Below are 14,283 nucleotides of genomic sequence, written 5' to 3'. Positions count from 1 at the left end.
CATCGTTATGTTTGGAGGAAAAAGGGGGAGGCTTGCAAAGCCGAAGAACACCATCCCAACCGTGAAGCATGGGGGTGGCAGCATCATGTTGTGGGGGTGCTTTACTGCAGGAGGGACTGGTGCACTTAACAAAATAGATGGCATCATGAGGCAGGAAAATTATGTGGATATATTGAAGCAACATCTCAGGACATCAGTCAGGAAGTTAAAGCTTGGTCGCAAATGGGTATTCCAAATGGACAATGACCCCAAGCATATTTCCAAAGTTGTGGGAAAATGGCTTAAGGACAACAAAGTCAAGGTATTGGAGTGGCCATCACAAAGCCCTGACCTCAATCCCATAGAAAATTTGTGGGCAGATCTGAAAAAGCGTGTGCAAGCAAGGAGGCCTACAAACCTGACTCAGTTACATCAGCTCTGTCAGGAGGAATGGGCCAAAATTCACTCAACTTATTGTGGGAAGCTTCTGGAAGGCTACCCAAAACCTTTGACCCAAGTTAAACAATTTAAAGGCAATGTTACCAAATACTAATTGACCCACTGGGAATGTGATGAAAGAAATAAAAGCTGAAATAAATCATTCTCTCTACTATTATTCAGACATTTCACATTCTTAAAATAAAGTGGTGATCCTAACTGACCTAAGACAGGGAATTTTTACTAGGATTAAATGTCAGGAATTGTGGAAAAATGTAAATGTATTTGTTTAAATGTATTTGGCTAAGGTGTATGTAAACCTCCGACTTCAACTGTACAGCTTATGTTCACTTCATTTTTTAGTCCTTTAGCACCTGACTGATCTTCTCCATAACCATACCTGTCAATCACAGAGACGAGATAGGTATCATGTCCTGTGATGACATCAACAAATACAGTCTGGAGAAGATGGGTATGAAAGGCTCGGAGTCTCCCAGCTTCTACCTGGACCATGATGGGGGCAAGTACTTCACATTGGTGGAGGAGGACTGTCTGGCCCTGGGGCAGGAGTACGAGACCAGGGGCCGCTCCACGGGGGTCAGGCGGAGGGACAGGACACCCACCCATGGTGAGTTAACCAGCCCAGATATGTAGCACTACCAACCAATCAGCATTTTCAATCTGGGCGGTAGTTTAACGTTAGAGGAGCATTGAAGGGTGGAATGCCAGGCGAGGTGGGTAGCTCCCCTCTCCTGCCTTCATTTAAGTGCATTATCATACAGTGTACCCAGCTGTGAATGGCACGTGGAGAATGTACAGTAATTGGCAATTGCTATGCATAGAAGAGATTATTACTGTGCACCCCAGCGTATTTATGCTTCCCATAAACCTCTCCCTTTTACAGTCCAGCCCCACCCCCACAGTCAGACATCCCCTTCCCCTGTCATTGCCCCTTCATCATCAGCAGCACTGCAGCTGTAGGATGGCCAGCAGCATGATGAATATTCTACATGCCACCTCTGTCTGCACTTCACATAATGAGCTCATTCACATTACTGCACGGCATGACTCCGGAATCTTTAGTGAGTGACACTGTCTGCCAACACTGAGACAAGGAAAGGAGGTCTTTGAAAGCCGTTGATAATGTACAGTATTCTATCCGTCCATCTGACAGAGAGAAGGCGATGCATTGTTTCAGCCCCCTCCTGGCTGTTGAGGATCTGTTGAGGCTCTGTTGAGGCTCAGTTTGTTGTGTATTGTACAGTGTGTAGTGGTGCAGGGATAAATCCTTTTGGCTCTGCCAGACGGAGTGTTTTTCATGTTAACAGCCTGCCAGGGAAGTGAGGGTGGATTGCTTCCAAGCTCATAATGGCTCCAGGCAGGGTACGCTCCGCTCATCCCAGTCTGTGGAGGCACTAGGTGCCATGACATGGCTCCATCACAGTCTCTCTTGCTCACACATTCACACACGTGCAACAAGCCTACCGTTTTCCCTTCACTCTAAAGATGAATTATTTTCAACTGGATTCCCATGCTATAACCTACTTCTCTTATACCCCTTACTGCCCTGCCTGAACTTTAACCTCTGTCATGCAGACATCCACCCACGCACAGCCACTCCTCTCTCACCATCTCTCTCTACAACCCTCTCCAATCCCTCTGTGAGACAGCCCCCCCCCGTCCCCGTCTTCCCTCAACTCCTAGCTCTCTCTCCACTCACACCTTAGCTGACATGCTACTTGGACTTCTTTCCAGGTGACCTCAGGCCAGTTTCCATGCCAACGGATTACAACTGGATGGCAGAGACAAAGGAGCCAAATATGTACAAGAGAGGTAGCAGAGGTGGGTCCTTCAGTTCAGGTAGTCTCCCCAGTCCCCGCCTTAAATGCTTTGACTTAGAGAAGGAAATAGTTTTGGCTTCACTGCGTCTGCAATGTACAGACGCCTAATGAGGACCAATCACCGTCCCCACTTTCAACAACACATAACTAAATCACCTGCTTCTTTCATTCATTTCACTGGAACTGCCACACATACACTGGTTTCTTTTGACATTACCACTGAATCTTGACAGAAACATGATTGTGCATTTAGAACTCTTTTCAAACTGCACTGTATAAAGATGAAGCTATCACAAGAAGCTCAACCAATTCTATTTTAAAAAAAAGGAGATTCAATCAGTTAAATATAGACAACATCTTCATGTCAGGCATTAATTAAGTTGAAAACCTAATCTTTGTTTTGCACTTGGCTGATTTCAGTGTTGTTTAGCTTCGTGAGACTATTTACAGCAGTTATGTTGAGTGGGCTGTAGTGATAGCATCTCACTCCCATGACTTGTGTTATAAATAGCGAGTGCAAAAACATATCTGCCTCTCTCTGCTCTGAAACCACACACTGTTGGGGCTTGCCCTCACTGATAGAAGGTCACGTAACAGAGGTTGGTTTCTGTGGAAACATGCTGGTCTGTGAGACTGGGAAACATGACCTCATACTGCTCTCACTTTGACTTTCTTTTCCATTCCAAATGTTGTTTCACTAAACCCTTGGTAAGAGGTTGTTTTGCCATCAAGCATTTAATGTGATAGGCACTCTGGGCCTCCTAATGAACAAATAATTACCTCTCTAGGCTTCCAAATGACACAACCTTGCTCCCCTCTTTCCCTCCCTCCCTGACCTCTGCTAGACTCAGACAACTCCCTGCTACGTTACCTGAATGACGATAAGATCCTAGTAATCCAGGAGGAGCCGGACGTGTCCAGGGAATGCAAGCGGGACACTGGGCGGCGTACCCGCAAGAAGAGCCACAACCCCAGCAGCCCCAGCTATCCCATCAGCCCATCCTTGCTGGCCCCGCCTGTCAGACTGGACTCAGGACCGCCAGAAGGCCTGCCCTTTTCACTGCCTGAGAGCAACACTGTGCCAATGTACCACGTGAGTCTGCACAGCTACTATTTATATTTTATCCATCTGCACCAGTTCAAGAAGGATATTATAGCTTAACACTCAGACATAGTGGCATAATGGTCTGACAATACACATTCAACCTATTTGTGTCACAGAGCAGTGCCTTTTTTCTGTGGTTTAAGCTTTTTTGAGGTCACAATCAATATTAAATAAAAAGTGACTCAGAAGAGTGCCACCCATACCACCTCTATTTCCACAACCCCAGACACCCCATGGTTTCTGCCTGGGCCCAGGGACTCTACCTTCCCCAGATCTACTGATCTGCCTGCCTGGTCACAACAGGAAACAAAAGCCACGCTCTGAGATAACAGCGCGCTGTGATCTCTCTCTCTCTCTCTCTCTTTCTGTGATTCGCTAATCTGCTCTTTACCTTTCCACAGAGAGCTGGAGACACACTGAGAGCTGACACTGACAGGTGAGTGAGCATTTCTTCTCCATGGGGATCAACAGGACAGGCCAACTCAATGGCCAGAGAATATTGCCATGGTTTTGTGAGGAACATGGATTTATTTGCAGATTCAGAAATTGATGTGTGGGAGTTTTTTTGCTTAAGCTATGGAGGCAAATTGTGCTAATTTGAAATGAATTGGTATTATTTCCTCTGAAGTAAATTGAGAGCTTTTCAGAACCTATCAAAATGTAATTGATAGATAATTTATCTTGTGAATGCTTTGTATTAGTTACCCACTTCTGCTTCTTGTGAGTAAAGTACATTTCCATTATCCTGCATACCATCATATTAATTATTCTAATAGAGAGGACTTTTTTACCTTCAAGGTGTTGTTACAATGTATTAACTTAAAGATGCAGTTTGGGAACTCACGCACTTACAAATTCCTAACATATTGTACGAATTAGAATTTGTAACATATCATACGGATTGCTTAGAATTTTGGGATGAAACATATCATACGAAACGGATGATGTACTACATAATTGTGTAACATTTTTGGGGACCAGTTACGGCTCATGAGCACTACTTGCAAAACTACTGGCAGAAATTATACAAAAGCTATGGAATTGGCCAATAGGCCTCAAGAGAAGGAGATTTTAACATAAATCATGAGGGTTGCCAAGCAGAACATATTTCCTCTACCTTTCATTGACCTAAATCTTATTTCCTGGTTCTATTTTTTTTAAACACTGCTTTGTTTCAATTTATGCTACAATTCAACACCTTACCTATAGTCAGTGTTCAGTGGGTGCTCCAACCATGTAGGTATAAAATGGGGGTCTGGCAGTAGAGAATTCCTCTCAGCCATTGTTACAGTGATGAGAGCTAATAAGGTCATCATAGATAGCCAGCATGAGTAGCGCATCTCCTAAGTGGTTTATGTTGCGTCGTGCTGAGTTCTACTGAGACAGAGACTGGCTGAACCTGATTTCCTGCCACCTGCTCCGTGGTTTAGGTTGCTTCTTTCACTTGCTGGAGGCAATACATTATTTTTCTAAATGTATCAAGCTTTAGATCATTCTCATTGGTAGAATGGATGCAGCAGCACCCAGTTTTACACAGAGTTTCTGGATAGGTGAAGGCCCTACTCAGTGTTAGAGTAATTATGTTAAAACCAAGGTGTCAGTATGATGGAAAAATGTGCAAACTCATACTACTCAACGATGCACCAAAAAAAGAGCCTATTAGTTTCCTCAAAAGCAAACAAAGAAAAGCGCCATAATCATACATATCAAATACACTACACACATACTGTCAATAGTCTAGGTGATGTGGGTAAGGCGGAGTCAGGCGCAGGACACAGAGATGCGTAATAATCGTAACTTTACTCAAAAAACAATCTTCCATCAAGGAGAACAAAATTCCAGAGCACATAAACGAGACAACTTGACAACAATAAACATGCACAAAACCATGATTGAACCAGAGGGTTAACTAGGGAATAAATTATAACGTAATGGAAACCAGGTGTGTACAATCAAGACCAAACAAAAGGAAAAAGAAATGTAGATCCGTGGAGACTAGAAAGCCGGTGACGTAGAACGCCGCCCAAACAAGGAGAGGCACCAACTTCGGCGAAGTCGTGACAGTACCCCCTCCTTGATGCGCAGCTCCAGCAGCGCACCAACACCGGCCTCGGGGACAACCCGGAGGACGAGGCGCAGGACGATCCAGGTGGAGACGGTGAAATTCCTGCAGTAAGGAAGGGTCCAGGATGTCCTCCACCGGCACCCAGCATCTCTTCTCTGGACCGTACCCCTCCCACTCCCCGAGGTACTGAAGGCCCCTCGCCCGACACCTTGAGTTCATGATGCCTTGCACAGTATACGCCAGGGCCCCCTCGATGTCCAGAGGGGGCGGAGGAACACATGGAACGAGGGGTTAATACGGTAATCAGGGGGAGCTGTAACCTATAATAAACCTTGTTCAGTCTCCTCAGGACTATAAATGGCCCCACAAACTTCGGACTCAGCTTCCGGCAGGGCAGGCGAAGGGGTAAGTTTCGGGTCGAGAGCCAGACCCGGTGCACCGGGGCCTCACTGAGGTGGCGGTCGGCGCTCGCCTTCTGCCACCTGATGGCCCTTTGCAGATGCACATGGGCAGCGTCCCATGTTTCCTCCGAGCGCAGAAACCATACGTCCACCGCAGGTGCTTTGATCTGGCTCTGATGCCACGGTGCCAGAACCAGCTGATAACCTAGTACACACTGAAAAGAAGATCGGTTAGTGGAGGAGTGGCAGAGGGAGTTTTGGGCCATCTCTGCCCAGGGGATGAAAGCCAACCACTCCCCCGGCCGGTCCTGGCAATTAGACCGCAGAAACCTACCCACATCCTGGTTAACTCTCCACCTGCCCGTTACTCTCGGGGTGAAAACCTGAGGTGAGGCTGACCGAGATCAGAAACTATATCCTCAGGCACCCCGTAGTGCCGGAAGACGTGGGTGAACAGGGCCTCCACAGTCTGTAGAGCCGTAGGGAGACCGGGCAAAGGAAGGAGACGGTAGGACTTAGAAAATCAAGCCAATGCCTCCACGCCTTCAGAGCCTTGACAACAGCCAACAGCTCCCGATCCGTTTCACTCCGCCGGGCTGAGCTTCTTCGAAAAGAAAGTACAGGGGCGGTGCTTTGGTGGCGTACCCGAGTGCTGAGACAGCACAGCTCCTATCCCAGCCTTGGATGCATCCACCTCTACTATAAATGCCAAAGAGGGATCTGGATGGGCCAGCACGGGAGCCGAGATAAACAGAGCCTTCAGGTGACATAAAGCCCTGTCCTCCCCAGCTGACCACTGCAGTCGCACCGGTCCACCCTTTAGCAAGGAGGTAATGGGAGCCGCTACCTGACCAAAGCCCTGGATAAACCTCAGGTAGTAGTTGGCAAACCCTAAGAACCGCTGCACCTCCTTTACCGTGGTTGGAGTCGCCAATTACGCACAACTGAAATGCGGTCATTTTCCATCTCCACCCCTGTTGCGGACAGGCGGTACCCTAGGAAGGAGACGGACTGCTGGAAGAACAGACATTTCTCAGCCTTGACATACAGGGCATGCTCCAACAGTCGACCAAGCACCTTGCGCACCAGGGACACATGCTTGGCGCGTGTAGCGGAGTATATTAGAATGTCATCTATATACACCACTACACCCTGCAGATCCCTGAAAATCTCATCTACAAAGGATTGGAAGACTGATGGAGCATTCATCAACATATACGGCATGACGAGGTACTCATAGTGCCCAGAGGTGGTACTAAATGCCGTCTTCCACTCTTCCCCCTCCCGGATACGCACCAGGTTGTAAGCGCTCCTGAGATCCAATTTTGTGAAGAAGCGCGCCCCGTGCAATGACTCTGTCATACTGGCTTTGAGAGGCAGCGGGTAACTGTACTTCACTGTGATCTGATTTATACCTCAATAGTCAATACACAGGCGTAAAACTCCATCCTTCTTCTTCTTCACAAAAAATAAACTAGAGGCAGGTGAAGTGGAAGGCCGAATGTATCCCTGTCCCAGAGATTCGGAGACATATGTTTCCATAGCCCCCGTCTATTCCTGTGACAGAGGATACATGTGACTCCTGAGAAGTGCTGCGTCTACCAGGAGATTTTAAGCACAATCCCCCCCGTCAATGAGGTGGTAGTTGAGTCTTCTTACAGAAGGCGAGAGCCAAATCGGCATATTCAGGGGGGATGTCCATGGTGGAGACCTGGTTTGGACTCCACCGTAGTTGCACCTATGGAAACACCTACACACTTCCCTGAGCACTGACGTGACCATCCCTTAAGTGCCCCCTGTTCCCAAGAAATAGTGGGGTCATGATAGGCCAATGAGGGAAGCTCCAACACCACAGGGAAAGCAGGAGAATCGATCAGAAAGAGACTAATTCTCTCCTCATAACCCTCCTACGTTATCATACGTAGTGGAGCTGTGACCTGCCCGACCGCCGAACGCCACCCGAACAAGGAGAGGCACCAACTTCGGCGGAAGTCGTGACACATACTGCATGCTACACATACTGCTTTACTTAATACACTGACATCCAGTAGAAAATCTACATCTAGTATATCACAAAAGTAAGTAGTGAAACTTAGATTGAGAATGATATGTGATATCCATTTCTTCAGTCAGTGTCCATGTTCCAGTACCATGCATGGTACCATCTGTCAGTAGAGCCATGTCCAGATGGGAATTCAGGCCAGCCCTGGGGAGGATAAAGATGCTGAAATGGGGACTTAAGTTCTTTTGGACTAATTCTATCAAGAGATACACTCAAACAAATCAATGTTTCATGTATGTAACTCATGCACTCATGTCAATGGCATATATGCTTTAGTATTTTACTCACATAGATATCAAGTTATAATTCTACCCTTTATTTATGAATAGTATCATTACATTGATAGCAGTACAGGATCAGCTTATCCCCAGATAAAGAGGGTTAGCCTCCATTTTGTTGCATGCTTACTCACCTGATCTTCCCTTTCCCCAGGTATGCTAGTTTTGGCATCGAGAGACAAGGAGGCTCATCCATGAGGAAGGTAAAGCAAATTATATGAAACAGTTAGTACTACTGTTACTCCCCTAATATGAGTACAGTACTGTACTTTAGACACCTCTTCTAATCAAACCCTCTCTTCTTCCCTCTCCTTGCAGTCATTTCACTATGCGTCTTTAAGGACTAAGACCAAAAAGAGAACCAAAGGTAAGACATGAGGGATTAACCCATTCACTGTAAGGTTTCTTTTGGTGAACCTTTGTCAATAGTTTTCTTTTATATTAGGATTTGTGATGCAGTTGGAATGATGTTAGTATTAAGGATTCAGTATCATCCAGGGAATGTTTAGTGTGTCCATGAGTCTATAAGAATTTCCTGTGATATCCTGCTCTCCACCCAGGTTCTCTGACTAGCGCTAGCCGCAGGCGTATCTCCTGTAAGGACCTGGGCCATGGAGACTGTGAGGGCTGGCTGTGGAAGAAGAAGGATGCCAAGGGCTACTTCACCCAGAAGTGGAAGAAGTACTGGTTCATCCTCAAGGACTCCTCGCTCTACTGGTACACCAACCAGAATGTAAGCTGCTCTTTGACAGTACAATGCAGCCGTCAAACATTACTTTATTTTCTCTTATCCACAACAGGCTTGCTGTTTACCAACACGATCTGCAGGTTTGTCATATATAGCAACACTATAGGCCATATTCCAGATACTGAACCAGTTACAGTGCCTTCAGAAAATATTCATACCCCTTGGCTTATTACACATTTTGATGTGTTACAGCCTGAATTCAAAATGGATGTTTCCTTACCCATTTACACACAATACCCCAAAATGACAAAGTGAAAACATTGTTTTAAAAATGTTAGCAAATTGATTGGAAATGAAATACATAAATATCTAATTTACATAAGTAGTCAACAACCCTTGAGTCAATACATGTTAAAATCACCTTTGGCAGCGATTACAGCTGTGAGTCTTCTCGGCAAGTCTCTAAGAGCTTTGCACACCTGGATTATACAATATTTGCACATTATTATTTTTTTAATTGTTCAAGCTCTGTCAAGTTGGTTGTTGATCAATGCTAGACAGCCATTTTCAAGTCTTACCAAAGATTTTCAAGCCGATTTAAGTCAAAACCCTAACTATGCCACTCAGGAACATTCAATGTCATCTTGGTATGCAACTCCAGTGTATATTTGGCCTTGTGCTTAAGGTTATTGTCCTGCTCGCTGGCTCTGGCTCACTGTGTGGCCTTATTTGTCCCACTATTGTTTGTTGAGATATGCTCTGATGAAGGTCAACTGACCGAAAGCTCAGCTTAATTAAAATACATTTGCATATGACTGGAAGTGTGCAGAGATTTCTTTCCTGTTTCTCCAGTTTTGCCTTTTGCCTCCAGCACCTTCTCAAATCATCTTTGGGTGTGCAGTAGATTCTACCTGTTATCTACAGGTTATTGCTCTGCTGAAAGGTGAATTTATCTCCCAGTGTCTGTTGGAAAGCAGAGTGAACATGTTTTTCCTCTAGGATTTTGCCTGTGCTTAGCTCTATTCCGCTTCTTTTTATCATAAAAACTCCCTAGTCCTTGAAAAGCATACCCATAACATGATGTAGCCACCACCATGCTTGAGCATATGAAGAGTGGTACTCAGTGATGTGTTGTGTTGGATTTGTCCCCAACATAACGCTTTGTATTCAGGGCATAAAGTTAATTTCTTTGCCACATTGTCTGCACTTTTACTTTAGTGCCTTATTGCAAACAGAAAGCATGTTTTGGAATATTTGTATTCTGTACAGGCTTCCTTCTTTTCACTCTGTAAATTTAGGTTAGTACTGTGGAGTAACTACAATGTTGAGCCATCCTTAGTTTTCTCCTATCATAGCCATTAAACTCTGTAACTGTTTTAAAGTCACTATTGGCCTCATGGTGAAATCATGAGTTAGGAAGGACGTTGGTATCTTTGTAGTGACTGGTGGTATTGATACACCATCCAAAGTCTAATGAATAACTTCATCATGCTGAAAGGGATATTCAATGTCTGCTTTTTTGTATTTTTAGCAATAGGTGCCCTGCTTTGCGAGGCATTGGAGAACCTCCCTGGTCGTTGTAATTGAATCTGTGTTTGAAATTCATTGCTTGACTGATCGACCTTACAATTATCTGTATGTGTGGAGTACAGAGATGAAAAAATCATGTTAAACACTATTATTGCGCACAGAGTGAGTTCATGCAACTTATTATGTGACTTATTAAGCACATTTTTACTCCTGAACGTATTGAGGCCATAACAAAAGGGTTGAATACTTATTGACTCAACATTTCAGCTTTTAATTTATTTGTTAACATTTCTTAAAACATAATCCCACTTTGACATTATGGGGTATTGTACACCAGTGACACAAAATCTCAATTGAATCCATAATAAATTCAGGATGTAACACAACAAAATGTGGGAAATGTCAAGAGGTGTGATAACTTTCTGAAGGCACTGTATGTTGAAGTGACATGCAGTGTACAGCATATTCCAGTGTGTCTCGTATACTTAATGAGGTGTGTCATCTCTACAGGCATATGGCAATGTATTGCTTCTTATTTCCCTTACTTCTCCTTCCCTAGGACGAGAAGGCTGAAGGTTTCATCAGCCTACCTGAATTCCGAATAGATCGAGCGATTGAATGCAGAAGGAAACAGTGCGTGTTTTTGGGATTCATGTTTTATTTTGTCTCTCAAACTTTTAGTGAACCTGAGGATTTAAAAGAAAACACAAAGCCTAAATGAAACACAAAGACAAATGCATCATACATTATTGCCAGCACGAGTGCTTCTGTTTGGCTTCAAGGGGACAACACAGAAACAGATGCGTGGCATGACTATTTTATTTTCATAATAAGAGCTTTAAATAGCCGTGGCAAAAGTAGAAGTAATAGGTGTCTGTTTCCACCTGAGAAGCTGATTGGGTCACATAGGGATCAGAGAGGGGTCAACTGCCTAGGTGTGGCGTGTGCCAGCCAGGCCTCATGTCCCTATTACAGAGACTACAGCGGCGATAAGCACATTGCATATACAGTACACTTATTTGGCCATTACCAAATGCTCTGAAGCTCGCATTGTACCACGTGGTCTGGATCTAAGGCTAATGGAATGGAATTATGCTAAATTGAGATGTTTAATCGTCAGATGAACTACAACATTACACAGACTAAATGGATCTTTTTTCTGCTTCCGTTACAGTGCCTTCAAAGCCTGCCATCCCAAAATCAAGAGTTTCTTCTTTGCCACAGACTGTTTGGAGGAGATGAACAGGTAAGACCAGTGCTATGATGGTAGGGTTATTTAGTGTGCTTATTTCATAAAATGCTCTCTTGGTTGCAACAGAATGTACAGTAGGTGAACATCTTATTTTCTAAGGCGTATTATCTGTTTCAGCGCATTGTTCTCCGTTCATTCTCAAACAGGAGGAATATGAAAATATACTTTAGATATCTGTAGTTGTGTTCTACTGAAGTGTTATTTTTCTTTGTTTTCTACTGAGATGAAAAAGAGCAGGAAGTATCTTGTTTCAAGGCACCCTCTGGGTCATCAACTACTGCTTTGTTCATCAGAAACAGTTTCATCTTTCCCTTTGTGTTGTGATTGATTCACTTGTTATCATATCTGGCTCTTTGCTTTGCAATTATGTGGCAGTGTTGATCACAAATTCCCTTTTATTGATTGAGTAGCACTAACAAAAGAAAGGATGTGAGAGGATTCAGAGATTGCATATCATGCAATCGATATACATTATTTTCTTCAATGCAGACTGTTAAAGGTCCAATGCAGCCGTTTTTATGTCAATATCAAATCATTTCTGGGTAACAATTAAGTACCTTAAAATGGTCAAGAATAAACAAAAAAGCAAATTAGAGAATAGCAATTTCTTAAGCAAGAATTTTGCTAGGATTGTCTGGGAGTGGCCTGAGTGGGAATGGGAAAACTGAAAACTACATGGAACTACATGGCAGAGAGGTTTAGGAACTTTTCAAACAGGTCTTACACTAAAATGGCATTATCATAATTTTCATAATTTCACAGTATTATTCCAACCTCATAGTGTGGAAATATATATTGTAATGAACTTGTCGCCTGCCTTCCCGCCTTTGGGACAAAGACTCCCGTTGTTAGGGCTGAGACATGAGCATCTCGTCATTATATGCAGATCTCTAGTTTCAGCCTCTTGCGAATTAGAAAGGAAAGATGGCGGGGGCACAGTTATGGAGCCAGATAGCTGCTAAAAGGCTGAATGTATGTATCGTTAGGATCGTAAGAAAATCCATACGTAAATTGTTAGGATTGTAAGAAAAGCCATGCGTGAAACATGAAACGAACTGTTAAATTTGATCTGTAAACGTACAAACCCAATGTTACGACTATGAATGAACATTTACACGTTGAATTCTTACTTTGTCTCCCTTAACTCGGTTACAGATCTTTTTTATACATACAAACTTTTGTCAGGAATGTGGCATCTGTAAAGGACATGAACTGAATGTAGCTAGTCAATCAAGCAACTCTAGCCCAGACGTTAGAGTTGCTTTGCAGCTTCCGGTTTCATTTCCAAAATAAATGTCAAGAGCTTGTTTTAGAACGGCATTCAATAACAACGTAGTACAACTAGATGGCGTAGTATAGGCTTGGGCCTTCAGCAAATGACTTGTGTGAGAATGATACTATAAAGATACAGAAGAGCCTTGTCCAGAATAACCGCCTGAGCTGCAAAATAGAAAGTAAATATGATTTAGGCTCGGCCTATTCCACTATCTAAATATGCCATGCTGCTGTGTGTTATTTAATGGCCATATAATTGCATAATTAATTTGTATAGCCGTGTGGGGCTACTGTGGTGATCATGTAACCTAATGAATTACACTTTTTCCAGTATTTGGGAGCACGGACTGTAGGCCTTATATTAGGCATTTTGACTGTTGTATTGTGAATCCCACTTTGTATGTAGGCTTGTTGTAGCCATTTGCATTGCACAACCCCATCATGCAGAGGCTATATCCATATCAATAAATGAGACATAACAAAATATTGATTAAGTCTTGGCTATAACCGGCCCTGAGCAAAATAGCCAAGAGGTCCCAAATGGTCAAGACTATCTATAGCTTATTCTTATTGCCAGATCTGTTTTCCCTATCAGCCACTGCATGGGCTTCTTCAATTATTTTGTTTAAAATATATTTAGAAGCCTGTGAGCTAGGGTCTCTTTTTAAGGTGAAGCCTAAAATAAAAAGTTATAAAACACAGAGTTCTAAAATTATTCTGCAAGACACCAGTACCCAAAATGATAGCCGAAATTGCAATGCATACAAGTTGAAGGCCTATTTTTGTTTTTGGATAGGCCTAAGTTAAACATTGAATTATTCAAGTGTTAGGCTAAATAACTTTGGAGAATTTAGATAATTTTGAATACACACATGGATTTCAATAAACAATTGGATAAGACTGTTCTATTCTCTTTGATTTAGTTCCTATTGTAACTCAGACAAATGACAGAATGGATGACATACTTACTGACAACTGAATGAAGGATGAATTAAATGTTCAAATATGTTGGAATGACGAGTTGCACGCATCATGCATGCTCTGCATTTTATTTGGCTAGTAGGCAAATAGGCCTACATTAGGATATAATGACTCTATGACTGCATGCCCCCAGAAGGGATTATTCTGAGGCTGAGGTGTTCTTTTCCGAATGCGCATGGTGCTGTAGTGCTGCATAGAGATCACACACTCTTCAACTGGGCAGCAGTGTCGCTATGGAGGGGATAGACTATATGGAGACTACCTAAGACCACTGCAACAGAGTTATTGTAAAGTGTGGGAATAAGCTTATGCCAGACTTAGCCTACATTTAACGTCTCCCTTGTTAATTTCAAAGTCCATATGTTTGTGACCCGATGAATATAAATCA

The 14,283-nt window shown here is 43.4% G+C and overlaps 1 protein-coding gene across 2 annotated transcripts in view; it reads left to right on the top strand.

The window, feature by feature from the left end:
* Positions 1–14,283, top strand: part of LOC112257684 (connector enhancer of kinase suppressor of ras 2) — a 66,220-nt gene that overhangs the window by 39,061 nt on the left and 12,876 nt on the right. The window contains exons 11-19 of one of the 2 annotated variants that reach the window (XM_024431453.2): positions 831–1,045; positions 2,173–2,259; positions 3,104–3,351; positions 3,765–3,799; positions 8,324–8,372; positions 8,488–8,536; positions 8,730–8,902; positions 10,947–11,020; positions 11,562–11,633. In XM_024431453.2, the coding sequence (XP_024287221.1) occupies positions 831–1,045; positions 2,173–2,259; positions 3,104–3,351; positions 3,765–3,799; positions 8,324–8,372; positions 8,488–8,536; positions 8,730–8,902; positions 10,947–11,020; positions 11,562–11,633 (1,002 nt within the window). The remainder of the gene's footprint in view (positions 1–830; positions 1,046–2,172; positions 2,260–3,103; positions 3,352–3,764; positions 3,800–8,323; positions 8,373–8,487; positions 8,537–8,729; positions 8,903–10,946; positions 11,021–11,561; positions 11,634–14,283) is intronic. The other variant, XM_024431454.2, reaches the window with a different exon arrangement.

Source organism: Oncorhynchus tshawytscha, linkage group LG09 (assembly GCF_018296145.1).
Source record: "Oncorhynchus tshawytscha isolate Ot180627B linkage group LG09, Otsh_v2.0, whole genome shotgun sequence".
Taxonomy (NCBI): domain Eukaryota; kingdom Metazoa; phylum Chordata; class Actinopteri; order Salmoniformes; family Salmonidae; genus Oncorhynchus; species Oncorhynchus tshawytscha.
Note: the sequence above shows the minus strand (reverse complement) of the source record. Positions and strands in the feature narration are given on the sequence as shown.